General features: G+C 42.6%; 1 protein-coding gene across 1 annotated transcript in view; it reads right to left on the reverse strand.

Moving 5' to 3' along the window:
- BRSK2 (BR serine/threonine kinase 2) overlaps window positions 1–17110 on the reverse strand; it is a 325682-nt gene that overhangs the window by 100619 nt on the left and 207953 nt on the right. Inside the window, exon 3 of the mRNA XM_072864668.1 lies at window positions 7247–7332. Coding sequence (XP_072720769.1) covers window positions 7247–7332 — 86 coding nt within the window. The remainder of the gene's footprint in view (window positions 1–7246; window positions 7333–17110) is intronic.

Consider the following 17110-nt stretch of genomic DNA (forward strand, 5'->3'; position numbering starts at 1 on the left):
TACATCCCAGTGTGGGTATGCAGCTCCTGTTTTCTCAGCCTTACAGATGAAGACAATTTACGAGACATTCACAGCTACACAAATTAGGTCCTCTGTGGCAATACAAATGTATTTATTATTATCAAAGCGTTAAATGGATAGAGATCTTTAGATGAAAGCTCATACTGAAACACAAAGTATTTTGGGTAAGTATTATAAATGCAAACAAGTAACAAGAAATACTCTCTGGTGCTCTAGGAATGGTAGTCAGTTCACACAGCTTCTTGTTTTGGTCATGCAATAGAAAGTTTGCTCATCAGGGCATGTGATTAGCTGTCTGTTAGGGAACCAGTTAATAATCAGTTTTTTAACAAATGGTATGCTATTTACACATATGACACACAATCTCGCTTAAATCTAAACAAGTAGGTTGGTCTTCTATATAAGCCTGAATGTACCACTGGGTACCATCACACACCACTGGGTGTTGTTCTAGGACTTTTACTATGCCAGAAGTTAGACTGGATATTCATGTGGCACTGGCTAACTTTTAAGATTCACAACTTCAGGCATGCACTCCAGCAAGATACAAAACCCAGATGCAGTTATATAGAAAGAGATACATGCAAAGACAAGAAAAATCAGGAGAGTTCCTGCTTGCTTCCTCTATGCTCAATAGTTTACTGTTTTGTGATGCCTATGGGTAACACATGTCATGAAATGACCACACCTGCTGAGAAGCTCAGCTACTCTGTTTTATCACTTAATAGTTGATTACTATATGAAAATCATGAGCATAATCCTAAAACTGGGGAACATGGCATGGACCAAGACACGTCGGAGTTGATGCAGATGTCTAAGCAATTACCAAGGCCAGGGACACAAGTCAGGTAGCAACCTCCTTTATAAAGACAGATACATCTTTAGTTCTTTTCTGTCCCTTTGTTTATTAGTGCCCACATCTGTAAAAACCTCTTGAAGTTTGGCCACAGAATCAAATGCAAATGGAAACAGCTGCACCACAAATGGCCTGTGCCAAATAGCACTGCCACCAATCTTGATGAACTCTGAACCATCTCACAGTAACCCACAATCCCCAGCAGATTATTCACGAGAAACTAACTACTCCTTTTGACCAATTCAGCTAAGCGCTAAAAACCTCATTACATTTCAAAGTTCTGGTGAATCAGCAAGGGATCTGTCTGGAACGGCAGACTGCCAAAGAAAAGCCTCTAGAAGAAAAACATCCTGGCAATTCCGCTTCCACGCTACCACCCTACTTACAAAATGTCCTTCCATACATATATATTAATGGACATGTGTAGCAGGGAAGAGGTTAAAAGCTGCCCAGCCCAGACTGACATGTTGTAGTTCTTTGACAGCTTTTTCACTGCACTGTTTTCTATTGATTAAATAATCTCTATCAAATATTAAGCCCCTTGTTATTGGCACAGCCTATAAATTATTCAGAAGTTATATAAATTCTTATGGTAGGTATGAATTTTTAAACCCCAATTTGGCACCAGGCCAGGAACTCTATTTTTTTTTTTCCTCGCCTGCAAGAAAATGTGCATGCATTAGATTTTTTTTCAAAAGAGAATTTTAACTCTAGTATGCTTATTTGAATGGAGATTGTATTTGATTGCTCATTACGTGTGGACATGAACAGGTTGGGGCTTTTGGGGAAAAGAGACGTAGTAGGAGATTATGCTGTTGTGCTCTGTACCTTTGATTTATTGGGGATGAAAGGTGTTTTGAGCAGTGCCTTCATGGTGTGTAGTCATGCATGCCAAGGCACTAAAGCAGCCATCCTATTTAGGCACGCAATATAGAATGGATCCAGCCAGAGGGATCCTGAGCACAGGATGGGCAGAGCTGAGATAACACCCATCAGCTCACTGCTGCAATTCTGCTAGTGACCATACACTTTTGAGTTTTATTCTTCAGAGCTAAGTAGCCTTTCCTTTAACAACTAGGGCCCAGACACACACAATGTTGGCTACTGAAGCCTGAAAGAAAAATTAGGCACGTAAATATACTGTGGCTCTGGAGCTACATCTCCCCTTGACCTTTGCTCATATCAGAATTGCTCCACTATGGGCCTGTTTTCTCCCAAGCCCAGCATCATGGCCTGGATCGTATGCAAGCACACGTGTCAGGCAGCGAGCAGAAGATACAGTCAGGCTTTTGGGTAGAGCTTATTAAGACCGTGTTGCAGAGCGTGTAGTATTAATCATCACCACCACCTCTGTGCAAGCCCTGCTTTGTGCCAGGCTGGTCACCCTCCTGCAAGCAGTGACACCTGTCCTCGGCGCAGCACGCCCTCTCCTTCCCCTGGCCTCTAGCCAGCTCCTCATCTCCAGGCCCACCCTTGACTCAAAACCTCATGTGCGCTGGCTCCACTCCTACAGCTGACTGGCTTTCCTTTGGCTACACGCGCTTGTAATTCATGACAGTACTAAAACAAGTCAACAGCAGAAGAAAAGGGGTCAAAGTAGCTGGTTATGAATATTTCTCTTAATTCTAATCAAGGCTCAGGTGGAACATCATTTTGTCTCCCGATCTTGTTCTATGTCCTTTTCCTGCATCCACAGCATCTGACACCCCGCAAACAGACTACCAAGAAGCATACCTACCACAAAATTAATTTTCAGCGCTGAGCCCTTGGAGCTGCTCCAACTTTCTGAACCCTCCTTCTGCCTTTAGACAGGTTTCCCTGCAGATGGATCGAATGTCAAAGTCCTAGGCTACCAATAACAGAAGAACAAGCAGAATCCTTGTTTCTCTTTCTTGCATCCTCTGGCACCTCACAATTAGTTTTCAACAAAAGTAAACAGAATTACAGGAAAACCCTGCAGGAGAGGACTGGCAGCATGAATGCCTCTGCAGACACCACCAGAGTTGTAAGTCTTTGACTCCTGCTGTCAGCTGATCTTGTATAAGCCAGAAATGTGAGTTATGCACGAGTAGGAGGACATTTTAATTTTGTATCTGGCTCATTGGAAAGCACCTTCACCTCTGAAATCAGGAAGTGGTGTGTTGTGTGCATTGCAATGAGGTTTGGGAACTTGCCCAGTGATAGCACTGTACTGCTGAATGATGAGAAAGGGATCTCTGCTTGGAAAACGAGCTGACGAATGCATAGTGCATTTCAGAGAACAATATTCTGATGTCCACTCCTTCTCTCAAAACAAATTCCTGTTTAAAATGCTGATCAAGTTGGACAACATAGAGATTTAAAATAAATGCTCCCACAGAATTTGAAAATTTGAACTCTTAAGTGTGAAGATTCGAAAATTAATTTATATAAATCAATCCATACATATATATATATAAAAATATCTGTATGCACCTATAAATAGAAGTTTACAGATATATATATACAGACATTGATGGAAAGGGAATTGAGAAATACTAGTATAAACATCTGAAAGAAAAAGGCATGGAGTGGTCCTAGGATGTCTTTATTCTAGCTCATTTCCACTCCCTGCCAAACCCCTGATAATTTAAACTAAATAGCTAATCAAATGAGATCAAACGGATAATGCCACCCCTGTTGGGAGTTCTGCAGCAAAACTGTCAGCTTTATCCCCTTTAGAAAGGGAAGGTCCATCTCCTGTGGACTGTATGGTGGCACTTAGGTTGCCATGCTAACAGCTCCTCCAACAGTGGGGCAATTGCTTTTCTAAGATCAAAAGGAAAGCTGAATTTACTGCATAAAATGCAGTAAATGCACATATCAGAGATTTAAGAATAAAGCATAAGATTGCTTCCTAGAAAAAAACTGAGCTGACCACTTCACTCATGAAGGACTGGGCTTTGCGTGTTTCCTCTTACTTAATCCTCAACAAGTTTGCTAACAAGTTAGCAGCACTACCTCCTGCGCATTCACAGTGGTAGTGCTGCTAACAGTGTATGAACTCTATCTTCCTCTCCACTTGCTACACAAATTCTATCTAGGGCCAATTCAAGAAAGACCTTTTCTATACACAGCACAGAGAAAAGAGGATCATCACCCAGGTTCACACAGTTCATTTGCAATGCAGAAACCAAAGGAGTGTTTCCCCTCCGATATGTATTACAAGGACACACCAAAACTTTGTTATCAGCTTTGTTATCGCCTTGCTCATTCCCTTAGTTTATTTACATTTCCCTAAAATTCCTGACTGTCTGAACTGGGTTAGTCAAAATGACTGGTGCACACACAAATTTTGGTAGCTCATTGATCATTCCCCATTATGAACCAGCAATTTAAGTTCTTAACTCTGGGCTTACCCCATACCAGGCTACTTTAACTCATTCTTGATCTTTAAAATGGGAGGATGATCCTCCCCTTCCTGGCTGTTTTGGCTATTAACATTATATGATGAGAGAGAAGGAGTCATAGATTGTCTATAGCTATTTCTAAATTACCTAGTACTGTGGACTCCCAATATTGCTTGAAGGCCATCAGTGTGATCATACAACAAATATGAAATAATTCAACGGTCAGTAATATTGCTAGTTTAGCCAACATATTGTATACCTGAGGTGGTATATCAGCACACACACAGAGAGCCACAGTGCAGCTGCGTTTTCCCCTATGCATCTACGTCCACAGTCTTACTAAATAAAGACAACTCAAAATACTGGCTATGGAGCTGGAAGTCTTAGAGCTCATAGCCACCTCCATCTCTCCAACCATCTTGGTAAAAAAAACATCAAAACAAACAGAAAATGACTGCTAGGCTAATATACATCTGCTAACAGATTTTTATTATTATTTTTTAAAACTAATTTTCAGTGTTAAATAAACTGTGGAAAAAGGATTTGATTCATAGTTGCATTAGGAATCTACTCAACCAAAGCCCCTTGCCATAAATTAAATCATAAACCAAAAGTCAAACATGATTTGTGAAATTAACATTTATCGAGGAAATACTCCCAGTGCTGCATCGTGATTAGTCTCTGGCATCTGAAATATCACCCATAATTCATGAGCTCCTCTGAAACCATGCCACTACCATTACTGCTGAGATGGCATGCATGATGGAAAGGTGCTGCCACAACCAGAGAGCAATCCTTTTTTTGATGCTGGTTAGAACTAGAGGTCACTGTGTCTTATTATTTGGGAAAGTACATGCATAGACACTTCTCAGCCCCCACACACTTTGCCCCTCCACAAGCACTCTCTTCTACCTGTTAGATTTATCCAAGGCCATGGCTGTTTCTAATTTTGAACACAGAGGCTTGGCGGAAGCTCTGCATTGTGCCCTTTCTTTAAAATAGTGACTAACAAAAAAATGAAACGTAATTAACAGTCAGTGTCTTTCAGCAAAGGGATTCAGTGCCTTTGTGGGGAGATGCGGGCAGCTCAATCTTACAGGTACAGGAGCTACAGCACAAAGAAGACTTTAGTGATAAACGGGCTAAACGGTCACCGGCAAAGCACACTTTGGAGCCCAACATTTTTTAGAAGCCAGGATATCCAGATATAGCTTAAAGATACTGGATGCTTCCCTTTTCAAGGTGATTTTCAGCAGGAAGATATTTTCCTGCCAAGGAACGCAGTAATTTTTTTGAAATCTTGTGTAAGACCATCCCCACTGCTCTGAGCACTAGATATTTTTCACATGGAGCAAAATAGCCCCCAAGTCTTTTGGGGTAAAGAAGGAGAGCTAAGCTCAGCTGCTGGCTTCACAGGTATTCTGAGCAAGAAGAAAGCTTCAGCACCTCTATAACCCATTCCTTCACCGCAAGTGATGATCATGGCCTTTCTTCTTCATGTATTAATACATTGTCTCCACCGCTCAACTATACTACACCTACCTGGAACACATCAGCTGTATGCTGTGTTTATGCAAGTGTGTGTGTGTGTATGTCTGTGTATACCTAAGATAACACAACATACAAATAAACAAGGATCACAAAGAAGAATATTCCCTCTCTTTTCACCAAAAGAAAGCCTGAGGCCTCATCCTACCCCCCTTTAAACTACAATACAGGGGAATGTACTCTTACAAATGGTGCCTCTCTTTTCAGGATTGAAGGAGAACTTATTGTCTGTAAAGCCTTATTTCCTTTTGCTACCCTTCTCCTGCATGCAGAGCAGGCTGCTTTAGATCTGGGCCTCTGTCCTCAGCTGGGACAAACTGGGCTTAATGGAGCCCTGACCATGTATGCCACTGAGGATAGAGCACTCAGCTCAGAGAACATCTGAGCCAGCCTCCACCCAGTGCCTGCACGAGCTCACTCTGGCAACCACATTTCACTGTGGATGGCAGCCTCTGCCCCAAAGGAGGATGAGGAATCCGAAAGAAATTACTGCCTGCTCTACTAAGCTAACCCTTAGGCACAGAGGCCGCACTTCTCGGAATAGGAATTCATTCCTCCAGTAACGAGACTGGCTGACTAGTCCATGAGGGATTGTTACCCCCATTCAACACACTTTCTTTGGGTAAACAGTCATTCCCTTCTTGTGTTGTGACATTAAGGAGAGGTCACCAATGGATGGTGGTTTTTAAAAATAGTTTAATTTTTTTTTAACCACTCTCTTCTACTTGCAATAACCTGTTAAAAAGCTGAAAATACACTGGGTTCCCTACTGGGCTGCCCTTTTCCATTTGGAGAACATTGATTTTTTTTTTCTGTTGTGCCAAGATTAATGTGGCCTATTTGTCTGACAACAGATTCAACATATCTAGTGCCCTGTCAAACTAAAATGACTCTGTCTGTGGACAACATCCCTGTCTGGCACTGGCAATGATCTGAAAAAAAAAAGGCTCTGCTACTTAACTGTTACTGCAGAACCATCAGGAGATTTCAGCAGCCCTTAAAACCAAAAATTGTTATTGATGGGGCAAATTTAAAATATTCTTAGTGAGAGTCAAGGGTTTCAATGAAAACTATCAGGCAAGGGAGGTTATCCAAATTATCCACTGTAACAGTCTGTTACAGTTTTGATTCAAAATGGTTCCAGATCTTACAGGTACAAACCTTGTGCCCCTCTTGCTGTTTGATAGAAAACATTGGTTTGTCCTCTCTCCTCCATTTTAAGGATAAGAAACAGCATATAAGTAAAGTACAGAGAATAAAATGAGAAAAGCCAAGGAAATAAGGAGTGTTCCTTCCTCATCCAAGTACCAGATATCACACGGACACCAGCTGAGGGTGAAAACACATCCTGCTCCACTCTTTCAGAAATGTTACCAAGTTCCAAAACCCTCATCTCCCTCCCTTCCTTCCTCCTTCCCTTCCCCTTTCTCTGGCAAAAGCCCGTAATACCTACAAATATTTTTTATTTTCGTAAACATCATGCAGCTTTAAAACGTGGGGATGTTCTATCAACTTCAGGATGGCTATTTCCCGCTCCACCTGGAAGAAACAAAAAAAAATGGAGAAGATTAAAAGCTTGGTCTTAGAATACATTCGATATCATCACACATTTTCTTCCCATTTATCCATTTTCCATTCCTCTTTATATGCAGAGGATACGGCAATTTATAATAATGTATGATATTAGAGCACTCATATAATTTAAGAAAAATTCAATTTATTCAGCCTCAGCACTCCCTGCCCTGCGGAACAGAAAACCAGCAAAATTTCAAGGTTGAAAGAAAAGTCCCAAATCTACCAAAGGGAATTATCTGTAGGAGTTATATGAGCAGTCAAGGCTGTTCCTGCCTCACAAACCAAAGCCAGTGACATATTCTCAAAGTACAGAAACTCTAACATGTCACTTAGGGCTCTCCCAATCTTCCACAGGCACAGGTGTGGCCACGCTGCCCTACGTATTGCATACTCAATTAATATTAGAAAATCCCCATCCTGAAGAACTTGCAGTGTATGCAAGGGAGACAAAGAGCGGAAGACAGGCAGCAATGCGATTTTATAGCTGCAGAACTGAGGCACAGAAAGGGAAAGAAATATAGGAAGTGACATAAGAAGTACAAGGAATTAACAATAAATTAAACCCGATTACTGGAGATGCAGTGTTCAGAGCCTTAAGCCTAAGACTGTGCTTTCTCTCAATTCCCAATCCGTCTGAGCATGGCTACTTCTAAGAGCGTGTCTTCAACACAGAGTTAACAAGTTGTGACTAAGTCCCTGTAATTAGCTCAAGCCCTGTTCTCACCCAAAATTTCTATCATGACTGCCGTGGTGCTTTTAACTTGAATTTACTAAGGGTATTCATTAGAGATGGAGTCAGTGCAATTCCTCAGCTGCTAGGAAAATTGCTCTGTGCTGCTCAAAGCCACACTGTAACCGCTCTGATTTGACCTAGGCTAACTTGAAGGGAATTAATGTAGCATTGTGGAGACGGTAGATTACTGAAATACACTCTGCAACAAGATGCAGTCTAAGCATTGCACAGTTGGGCATGACAAATTTCCAGGAATCCACAAAGGCAGGAAAAAGACCTAAAGAAGCAAACAAGGACAACTAGGTAGGTTTTTTCCAGTCCTTCAAATAACTGATTGTCCTGGAGCTGCTATGCTAACAAACAAAACATGAACAAACTACAAAACCATCCCTGAACATCTCCCCTGCAGGGATCACACAAGCAATTAGGAGCTTGCCCCAGTATACCTTTAGTTCTTGATGTGCTTTAATTTCCCGAGATATCACCCTCTGCTAAGGCTGAACACAGACAACTTTCCCTGAATGCCAGTAAGATACTTGGCAGGAAATTGGAAAGTGGTAGTTTTCCAGCACTGTGCAGAGGAGGAGGATTTCCCAGCATGTTGGTTATCACCCCAGATCTCTCTTCCTCTACATCACCACACAAAACCAGCAAAACCAACTCTCACACCACATCACCCTTGGCCTTCCTCACATATCAGGATGGACACATACACGTGTCAATCTTAGTCTTTCAAAGACACTTATTCCTCTCTGCAGAGTCAAAAGTAATCTGAAAGATCCACTTCCACACTTGGGATCTCTGGAAATAGCTCCTTCAGAGAAGTGAGGAAGAGAAAAGTGTATCGGGAAGCTGTACTGGAATTAAGTGTGTACATGCATATGCATGTAAACATGTATGTATGCAGATCAGCACTGCCAGAACTGCTACGAATTCAGTGATACACTGTACTTGATGGTGACAGCTCTGTAGGCGTAACTTACTCATGACCAGCACTTAGATGAAAGCCGTTTATACAAATAGGAAATGAAAGCCGGGTAGATTTCAACTGTACACCTATTCCACCAAAAAACCAGGAGGAGAGCTAGTTTATTCCATTTTTGTCTCCTCTTCAAAAAGACCTATTAATTTTTTATCTTACAAGATAGGCACTGGTATTTTCAGAGGGCTTGTTCAGCCCTATAGTTGATAAAGTTGGATTTGCTTCAAGAATGAGGAAAAACAAAACAGAGGAAGCACCCACTCCCACAACACTCTTGTGATAGTACTGAGGTTCACCATCAGCACCATGTACCACAGCTGCTCAGAAACTGGGACTCCAACAAAGTTCCCTTTGGATGGGGGAGACCAGGTACTTCATGGTGAATGTCACCATTGCACTAACTACAGCAGGGATCATCCAACCCCATTCTCCCTCCTGGGGGATATCCTGCCTGTGAAAGATGAAATTCCCTGCAGATGGGTTGTCTAACTGCATTGGAGATTCAATTCAGAAAAACCTCTTGGTGGGTGCAGTGGCAATGTACGTTCAGACCAAGTGAGTGATGGATAGCAGCATGCAGTCAGGGTCCTGCTTGGTTACTGTCCTAAAGCATGAGAAGAGGCAGTGATTGGAGGAGAGGATTCAGTTACAGCACTGCATGGCCTATGTTCGATAAGAGAAAATCAGACCAGAAAGCAAGTATCTACTTACTACCTATAGATTTATGCTAGGAACCAATTAAAAAGAAATAACCTGAGTTACTTTACTTTAATCATTTTAAGTGTGTGAGTGTGGAAGGTTCTGTGCATATTTTTAACTTCCTGGGAACTAAATCCTGAGAGGAACTACAGTTTCAAAGGTCTTGATTTCAATCCCAGGTATGCAGAAAACATCTGGCTTGATGTGCCTGGCAGCATTTCACTACAATGTATTCAGTTCAGTGGTGTGTTGCACCAGTCCAGCACAGGCAGCAGTCAGCTTTCCACAGTCTGCTACCTCTTCCAGCTGCAAACCAAGGACAAAACTAATCTACTCATCTCAGTAAGACTTTGTATAATCCTTCAGTGAAAAGGGGCTTTATGAAGGAAAAGTGTCATTACTGTACTTCTCATAGTCCAGGCCTTGGCCCCATGTAGAGGAGCAAGACACTAATGGCTGTTACTTCAAGAACTAGAGATTCCCAGCTCTCTAAACAGCAATCTGATAAAGATCATCTTCAAAAATCTTACAGCAGTGTCCTGCCTCTTTTCCCTTCCAAAGAAAAACAACAGTTCACAAAAAGGTGCAACAGACCACCTTCTCAGAATTACTATTGCAGTCATTACTAATGGGTGACTCTCCTGGATCCTATTCACTTTTTATATCCCCACAGAGAATCCAGTAATTGATACAGGTTGGACGCAGACTGTAGATCTCAATAGTGATTTTACTGATGGCTCAGGAGGACCTAGCAGCCACCGTGTCATTAGCAAAGGAGAGGTATCTGAACTCACTGGCAAAATAAGAGGCGTGAAATAGCACGGAACTTTGCCTTCTTCCCCAGAGATTTGCCAGCCCTTGGCATGCCTTTTTTGCGCATCCCTGTGCTTGCAAGCCACGGAGTGCTGTCCAGCTCAGAGCTGGCAAGGAACAGGGGAATGGAGAAACCCTGCAGGGGTGTTTGCTTTAATGCAGATGCAATTATCAGAAAGCAGGCCAAGCTCAGAATAGCCTGTCTAGGGAGGCTCAGAGTCTGTGATAAACAGGAAACATGGAGAAACATTTGCATAGTAGTTAAAAGAGAAAGGAAAAAAATGAAGCTTTCTCTGTCACACAAATGCTGGGTCACGTCACAGGGTCCCAACTACAGCCTGGCTTGCCTCATACCACGGTAGGTTACTGACTGTGCAGCACTCCAGCGCCTTGGAGCTGGGGGAAAGAGCTGTGTAAGGCTGTGCAGGGCAAATGGAGACACATCACTAACTTGTAACCTTGCAGGTGCCAATTAGAGGTTTTAAAAATCTATGCTGGAGGCTGATTTGACAGGATGCTCCAGCAATTTGGCTAATGACAAAGCACAACACAGGGGCAACACAATCCTTAAAGGAATAATGCAAAACTCTGGTTCCCTCTCCTCCGTCTCTACTTCACCCTCCTTCTCCCCCAGAGGAAATCACATCTCTGGTTTAAGCCCATCTCATCAGCACAGTCTTCAGTGGCAACAAGCACTCTACTCTCTTGCCTTCCAACTCACAGACACATGGAGTGCTAATTCACCTAGAAGACAAGGGAGCCTGAAGGTTTGTCTCAGTGATGAAGAAAGTTTCCTTTCCTCTTGTATTCATTTGCTCAATAACAATTGGATCACCCATCACCCATGTGGTGCTGTGAGAACTTGAAAAATGAAGGGGACAGCTGTCTCAAATTACCAGGCTGTATTTTATCTACCAAATCTGTGCAAGCACTAAGCAACAGTCATTAATAGCAGTGTTTCTCAAAGAACACCTACGCCAAAAAGCTGGGAGACAGCAGATGACATTTCTCCTCGGATGCTTTGAAGTTCACCAGCAGCACATCACAAAGCTCTCTCTTTCTCCATTAACATCAGTGGCTCCCATATTGCCCAAAACACTGGCCTGAGAAGGAAGTCTGGAGCTGCAGAAGAGACGAGGGGGAATAAAGCCTTGCAGGCTGCAAATGTGTTGTGCTGTTTTTCCTACTCAGAGCAAAATGGTGGTGGTGGTGGTGGTGTGGTAGGTTTTCATGTGAAAATCAAGCTCTCTAATGTTGACTCTGCTTTGCTTTGAAGTAATTAATGAAATACTTTTCAGAACTCATGGCTGTCCCTCAGTTACTAGAAACTCAACCTGGACATGACCTTTTTCTCAGTTCAGAATTATTTAGACTCAGGATGAACTTCAAAGGATGCAGAGATTTGGATGCTCGTCTAACTCCTCAGGCTAGAACTCAGGCTGGAAACCTCGTACCAAAGTACCTACTTTCTCCAATGTCTGGCCTGCTGTGCAGTAATTTGCATTTCCATGATGAGAGCACAGAAAGCAGAAAGTAAATCACTGTGATACTTCACTGAGTTGGAGTGGCAAAACCAAAGGTATTGGATAGGAAGAAACTACCCTCAAGTTCTCTGGAAAGTCTGCATTCCTGCCGTAACAGATATATCCCAGGAACAGACCCCAGGATTTTATTAATTTGGTACATTTGCTTCCATGTTATGTGGGACTGAAAGTTAAAAATGGTGAAAAATGACTGGCTTTGGTGAAGAACATCTAGGTCACCTGTTCACTCTTTCTCATAATCACAGAATAAACAGGCTACTCTTGAAGCCAGAAGAGAACAGCATTAAATCAGAAATGGCTTTATATGACAAGTAACTGTAGGCCCAGTATGTCCTGTAGGGTCACTGCTGTGGGGATATAATTCTTCCAAACAAACTTAAGCCATTACCAAATCTAAGCAATACCACATTATATCAGTTGCATCCTTAATTTCAATGGGAGCATACAGTTGAAGTGGAAAAAAATCAGGCTTTAAGTGAGTAAACATTAAAATGTCTTCCTCTGCAGCTCTGAATTTAGTTGATTTTTCATTTAGAGTGGCCTTTCATTACATTTATCGAAAACTTCTTCAACAGGCCATCATGGAAGCAAACGGAGAACCACAGAAGTTGTCCATCTACAGAGAGTATTTCCTGCTGCTACTGTAGCCATTAGCTTCACATTTCTGAATATATAGAGCCAGATTCAAAATGTATTGAAGTCAACAAAAGGCATCAATTGACTTAAGTGGACTTTGAATCAGACCTTCTAATGATCATTAAGTGGTATCTGGAAGAAATCTTCTATCACACAATTTTGACTAATTAAATGCTTCGAGATGAATACAGGTTTTCTGATAAGTACTAGTAATTACAAGAAGATTCTGTAAAAAGTGGATAAACGAGGGGGGAAACTAGACTTAGTTCTCCACAGAATCAGGCAGCTAGACAATGCTGTGCAAAATACTTAAAACAAACAGACAAAATTACTGGAAAGCTGATCAATTCCTCATTTTATTGAAAGCTCTATTATGGGCTCATTCCACCACAATTTTTGTTTGCATGCATGCTTCTCAAAGCTAAAGCTTTCCCCATAAATGAAAATGAAAATAGGTATGTGTGAGAAGCAAGTGAGATGCATATTTGATGTTAAAATTTGCATGTGCAAACTTCTATACGATGAAGGTTTAGTAGGGAAATTTATTTTCCACAAACTGCTATTATAACAGAATGTCATTTTCTACTTGACTTTACTGAAACAAGTCTTTTTCAAAGTCCCTTCAAAACTGCAACTCTAAAGCTCCACTGAATTTCAAAATTTGGCATAAAGTCTAAGGGTATGAAATCAGCCAAACGGATACCGTGAGAATTTTCTCGGAAATCCTTTCTGCTGGTGCCAACACACCTCCACAACAGGAGAGGACTCCTGACCTGGCCCGGCATATTGATTCCAAGGTCCTGAAATGACAGGGTTTGGATCCTACGGGTTATCTAACCATGGAAAATCCTACCCAGGAACCTCATGATTTAACTTGGTAGTTAACCCCTGCAATGCTCCTCAGGGCTCTGCCATAGGCTATCGAGTAAATATGGCACTTAGACTTATCTGCAGTGTATGCTTCCTTAAGAAGCATGAAGGCTTCATGCAAGAGACACTGATGGGAGCTGACAGGGAGTGGATTTATTCATTCAGCACTTGAGATTATCTGCTGCCCAGTGGTACACAGCTAATGAGTGACTGATGTGCAAGTGTCTGCCAGCAGTCAGCAGAATTGGCCCCTTATACCAGAAGGCAAATAGCCTCCCTGTGCCTCTTGTCACCTTCAGTGAGTGCCACATCCTGGCTGCCATAGCCAAGTAGTGCAGGACACAGGACACAAACCAACAGCCACTCTGCAGGAGAAATAACCTGATCTTTGACTTGCCTTTCTTTTTCCCTCCTTATCCTGGTTTTTAATGTTAATGCGCACTGTGCTTTCTTTGACCTGAAGCAGAATGTTTGCACAGCTGTTTTTTTTGCTAGGGGAAAAAAACTAACTCATGTGCAGCCAGCCCAGTGTTTATGAGAAACCCGCCACCCCAAATCAGCAGCCACAGCCAAGCCTGTGTGAACACTGATATATGCTGCTCCAAAGCAGCATGCTCAGTCCCTCTTGTGTGAGCAGCCCTCCCTGCCATGCCAGACCTGCAATGCTCACCCCAAACTTAGAAATTCAAGTCTAGTCCCCACAAGCAATACCGTAGGCAGTACTCACCTGTAGCTTTTTCCCCCTGAAGGACCAACAAACTTATGCCTGGCTCATTTCAGGGATGTATATGTCAAAGAACGCAAGAGCAGGAAGTCAACAGGCCCTGTGCAGGAGCGCAGGAAAGGAGCACAACTCATAACTCATTTTCCTCCAGTAGAAGTTACTTCTACTGAAGGTAGAAGGTATATTCAAGAACATTTAATGCCTTGTGAACTGCTATGCTCAGCTACGGAAAAACAGTAACTACACACAGAGGAGAAACAAGCTGCAGAATTGAGGGGTACGAAGAGTTCAAATAATACAAGTGCAGAGCTCCTTGTATTATTTGAGACATTATAGATTTAATACGGGCAGTACCAAACACAACACTGGAATGTCTGAGCCAAAGAGTGGGTGGAGGATGCAGGAGATGCTGAATCCCATTAAAGGAATATGGGCAAGCACAAAGGAGGCGGTATAGCACAGCATAGCATAACGTTCTGCCAAAAATGGAGTATAGAGCTTCTGAGAGCGTTGAGGATACGATAAGGCAGAGGGGTTCCCAAGAGCATCCAGGAAAGGGTCTGAGACAGTGAAGCAATGCTGACAGTACCACGGACTGCATCCTTAAGGGAGGCCACCATCATTAGAAAGAGAAATTTAAAAGCACGGTTTTGGAAAAGCTTCAAAGGATAAACTCTCCACCATTTCCTATGTGTCTCGGCTAGCCTCTTTCCCCCTCTTCCTCTTTTTCTCCATTAGTCACACTGGCCTTGTTTAGTTCTTTGTCATTGTCTTACACAAATGTCCTTTACACTTTCTCCCTAATACTCTTCCAGAAGCAATCAATAGGATTGCTCCTGTTTCCTTCTCTACATCTTTCCTTAATGGCCATCTCTGGTACCCTAAGAAATACGGCAGGTAACAAATGCTCCAGGAGCAGGCAGAATAGTTGGAGCTTTGCAGAGGTTGAGGCAGAATGCCAGACTCCATCCCTGCCTTGCCTCGCTCCACAACAAGCCTAATGACATCAATAATTTCAAAGAGTGGAAACCAGATAATAGGATTTCTGTTATTCTACTATATTCTCCTGTCCTTCACTTTTGGGTGCCCCTTGACCCTTTAGATGGATACTTGTATGTACTTGTATATTATGATCTTGTTTCAGCTGAGTTAAACTCAGTAAGATACAAATGGTTGGTATCTAGAAGGGATTCTCCATCCCGATAGTCTCTCACAGCTGGCAGTGATGGAAGCAGAGACTGAAGCAACCCACAGCTCTCCCCTTTGTTTCCATTTTGTAAATACGCTGTTGAAGCACAACTGCAGCTCCCAGATGGACACCATCCCAGGCAAACAGCAGCATGGACCTCATCCAGTAACTGTGAAAAGGCCAAGGGCAATACAGACTTACAAAGTTCATGTTTGCACTTCACTTTGCAATAAAGAGGGAGCCTTGAGGGGAGGCCTGGCAGCTGCAGGCAGAGGAATCAGCAGCAGACTTTCTGTCAAACTGTGGAGCCAGCGGCTGCGTACTCAGGGAGGCCAAGCAACCCTTCAGCACAGCTCTTCTACCACAGCAGGTCAGCAACATTTTCTATCACACTGTAGCATGAACAGCAGCTCCCACCTGATGTGCACCAGCTCTACATTAGCACTTCTATGTCCATCTCATCTTGGGGACGCTGATCCCAAGAACTACTTATTCTTATTTGTGATGTTGAAATTAGTCTGCTTTGTCCATAAAATAAGCACTCTGAGCACAGACTGTGTCTGAGGAACACACTTGTTCAGTGTCTCTTTATAATGACATGACCATAACTGGTATCTCTATAATGACATGAACCAGCACTTCAGTTCCAAACATCCCTGCCCACTCATCTATATGTGGGATTATAACTTTTTAATGCAGACCCACCTCAACCACAAGCATGTCTTTTCATATCTTGCAAGACAGGACTGAACAGCATGGGAAATCAGCAGCGACCTCTCAATATCTTAATCTCTGAGCTACCTGTTTGGGTCTAGCAGATGGGCTTAAAGCCTGTCACTCTCAGCTCTTCGGTGACTCACACAGCAAAATTAGCTTTATAGACTCAGCCTCAGTCCCAGGTCAGGAGTAAACTATTGGTGGACAGTTAAACGGCTATTGTAAAACTGTCCCCTCCATTCAACTGCCGCACATCAGTGCTGAGAAATGACACAAACTTTCAAGATTACATTAGCCCTGACGCAACAGCTTTGTCTGTGGTGCCTACCACTTCTTCCTTCGGCATCAGCGATGCAGCAAAGATAGCAACACTGGCTAGGAGCTTTCCATTGGGTTTTAATCTGCAAAAGGATGGCTAATAAGGCAGGAATTGTAGTACAGAGCAAGAGGCAGAAAGAGAGATGAGAGGAAGAAATAAAATTGGGTATTTTGCCTCAGTCTTAAGGCTGCCTGTGCTCACTCCCTGTCTCTCCTCAGGTTCAGCCTGCAACAGAAGACATTACAGCAAGACTTGTACTCCCCTCAGTGAAGACAATGTCTTCCTCTGTTTTGTACAAGCAACAGAAGCAGCAGAAAATTAGTCGATTGCTGCCATCAGCATCCAGGATCTCTCACAGTTGGGAGTTAAGAGATCAAAGGCAGCAATGAAGGAACATTTTGTTTCTCAGTTATTTTATCTCTGCTCTTCTCATATCCTTCCCATCACACACCAGTCCCTTATTGCTGGAGGTGCTGATGACATCTTGCAGCCTATCAATATCAGGATCAAGAAACC

Source organism: Ciconia boyciana, chromosome 6 (genome assembly GCF_034638445.1).
Source record: "Ciconia boyciana chromosome 6, ASM3463844v1, whole genome shotgun sequence".
Lineage (NCBI taxonomy): Eukaryota > Metazoa > Chordata > Aves > Ciconiiformes > Ciconiidae > Ciconia > Ciconia boyciana.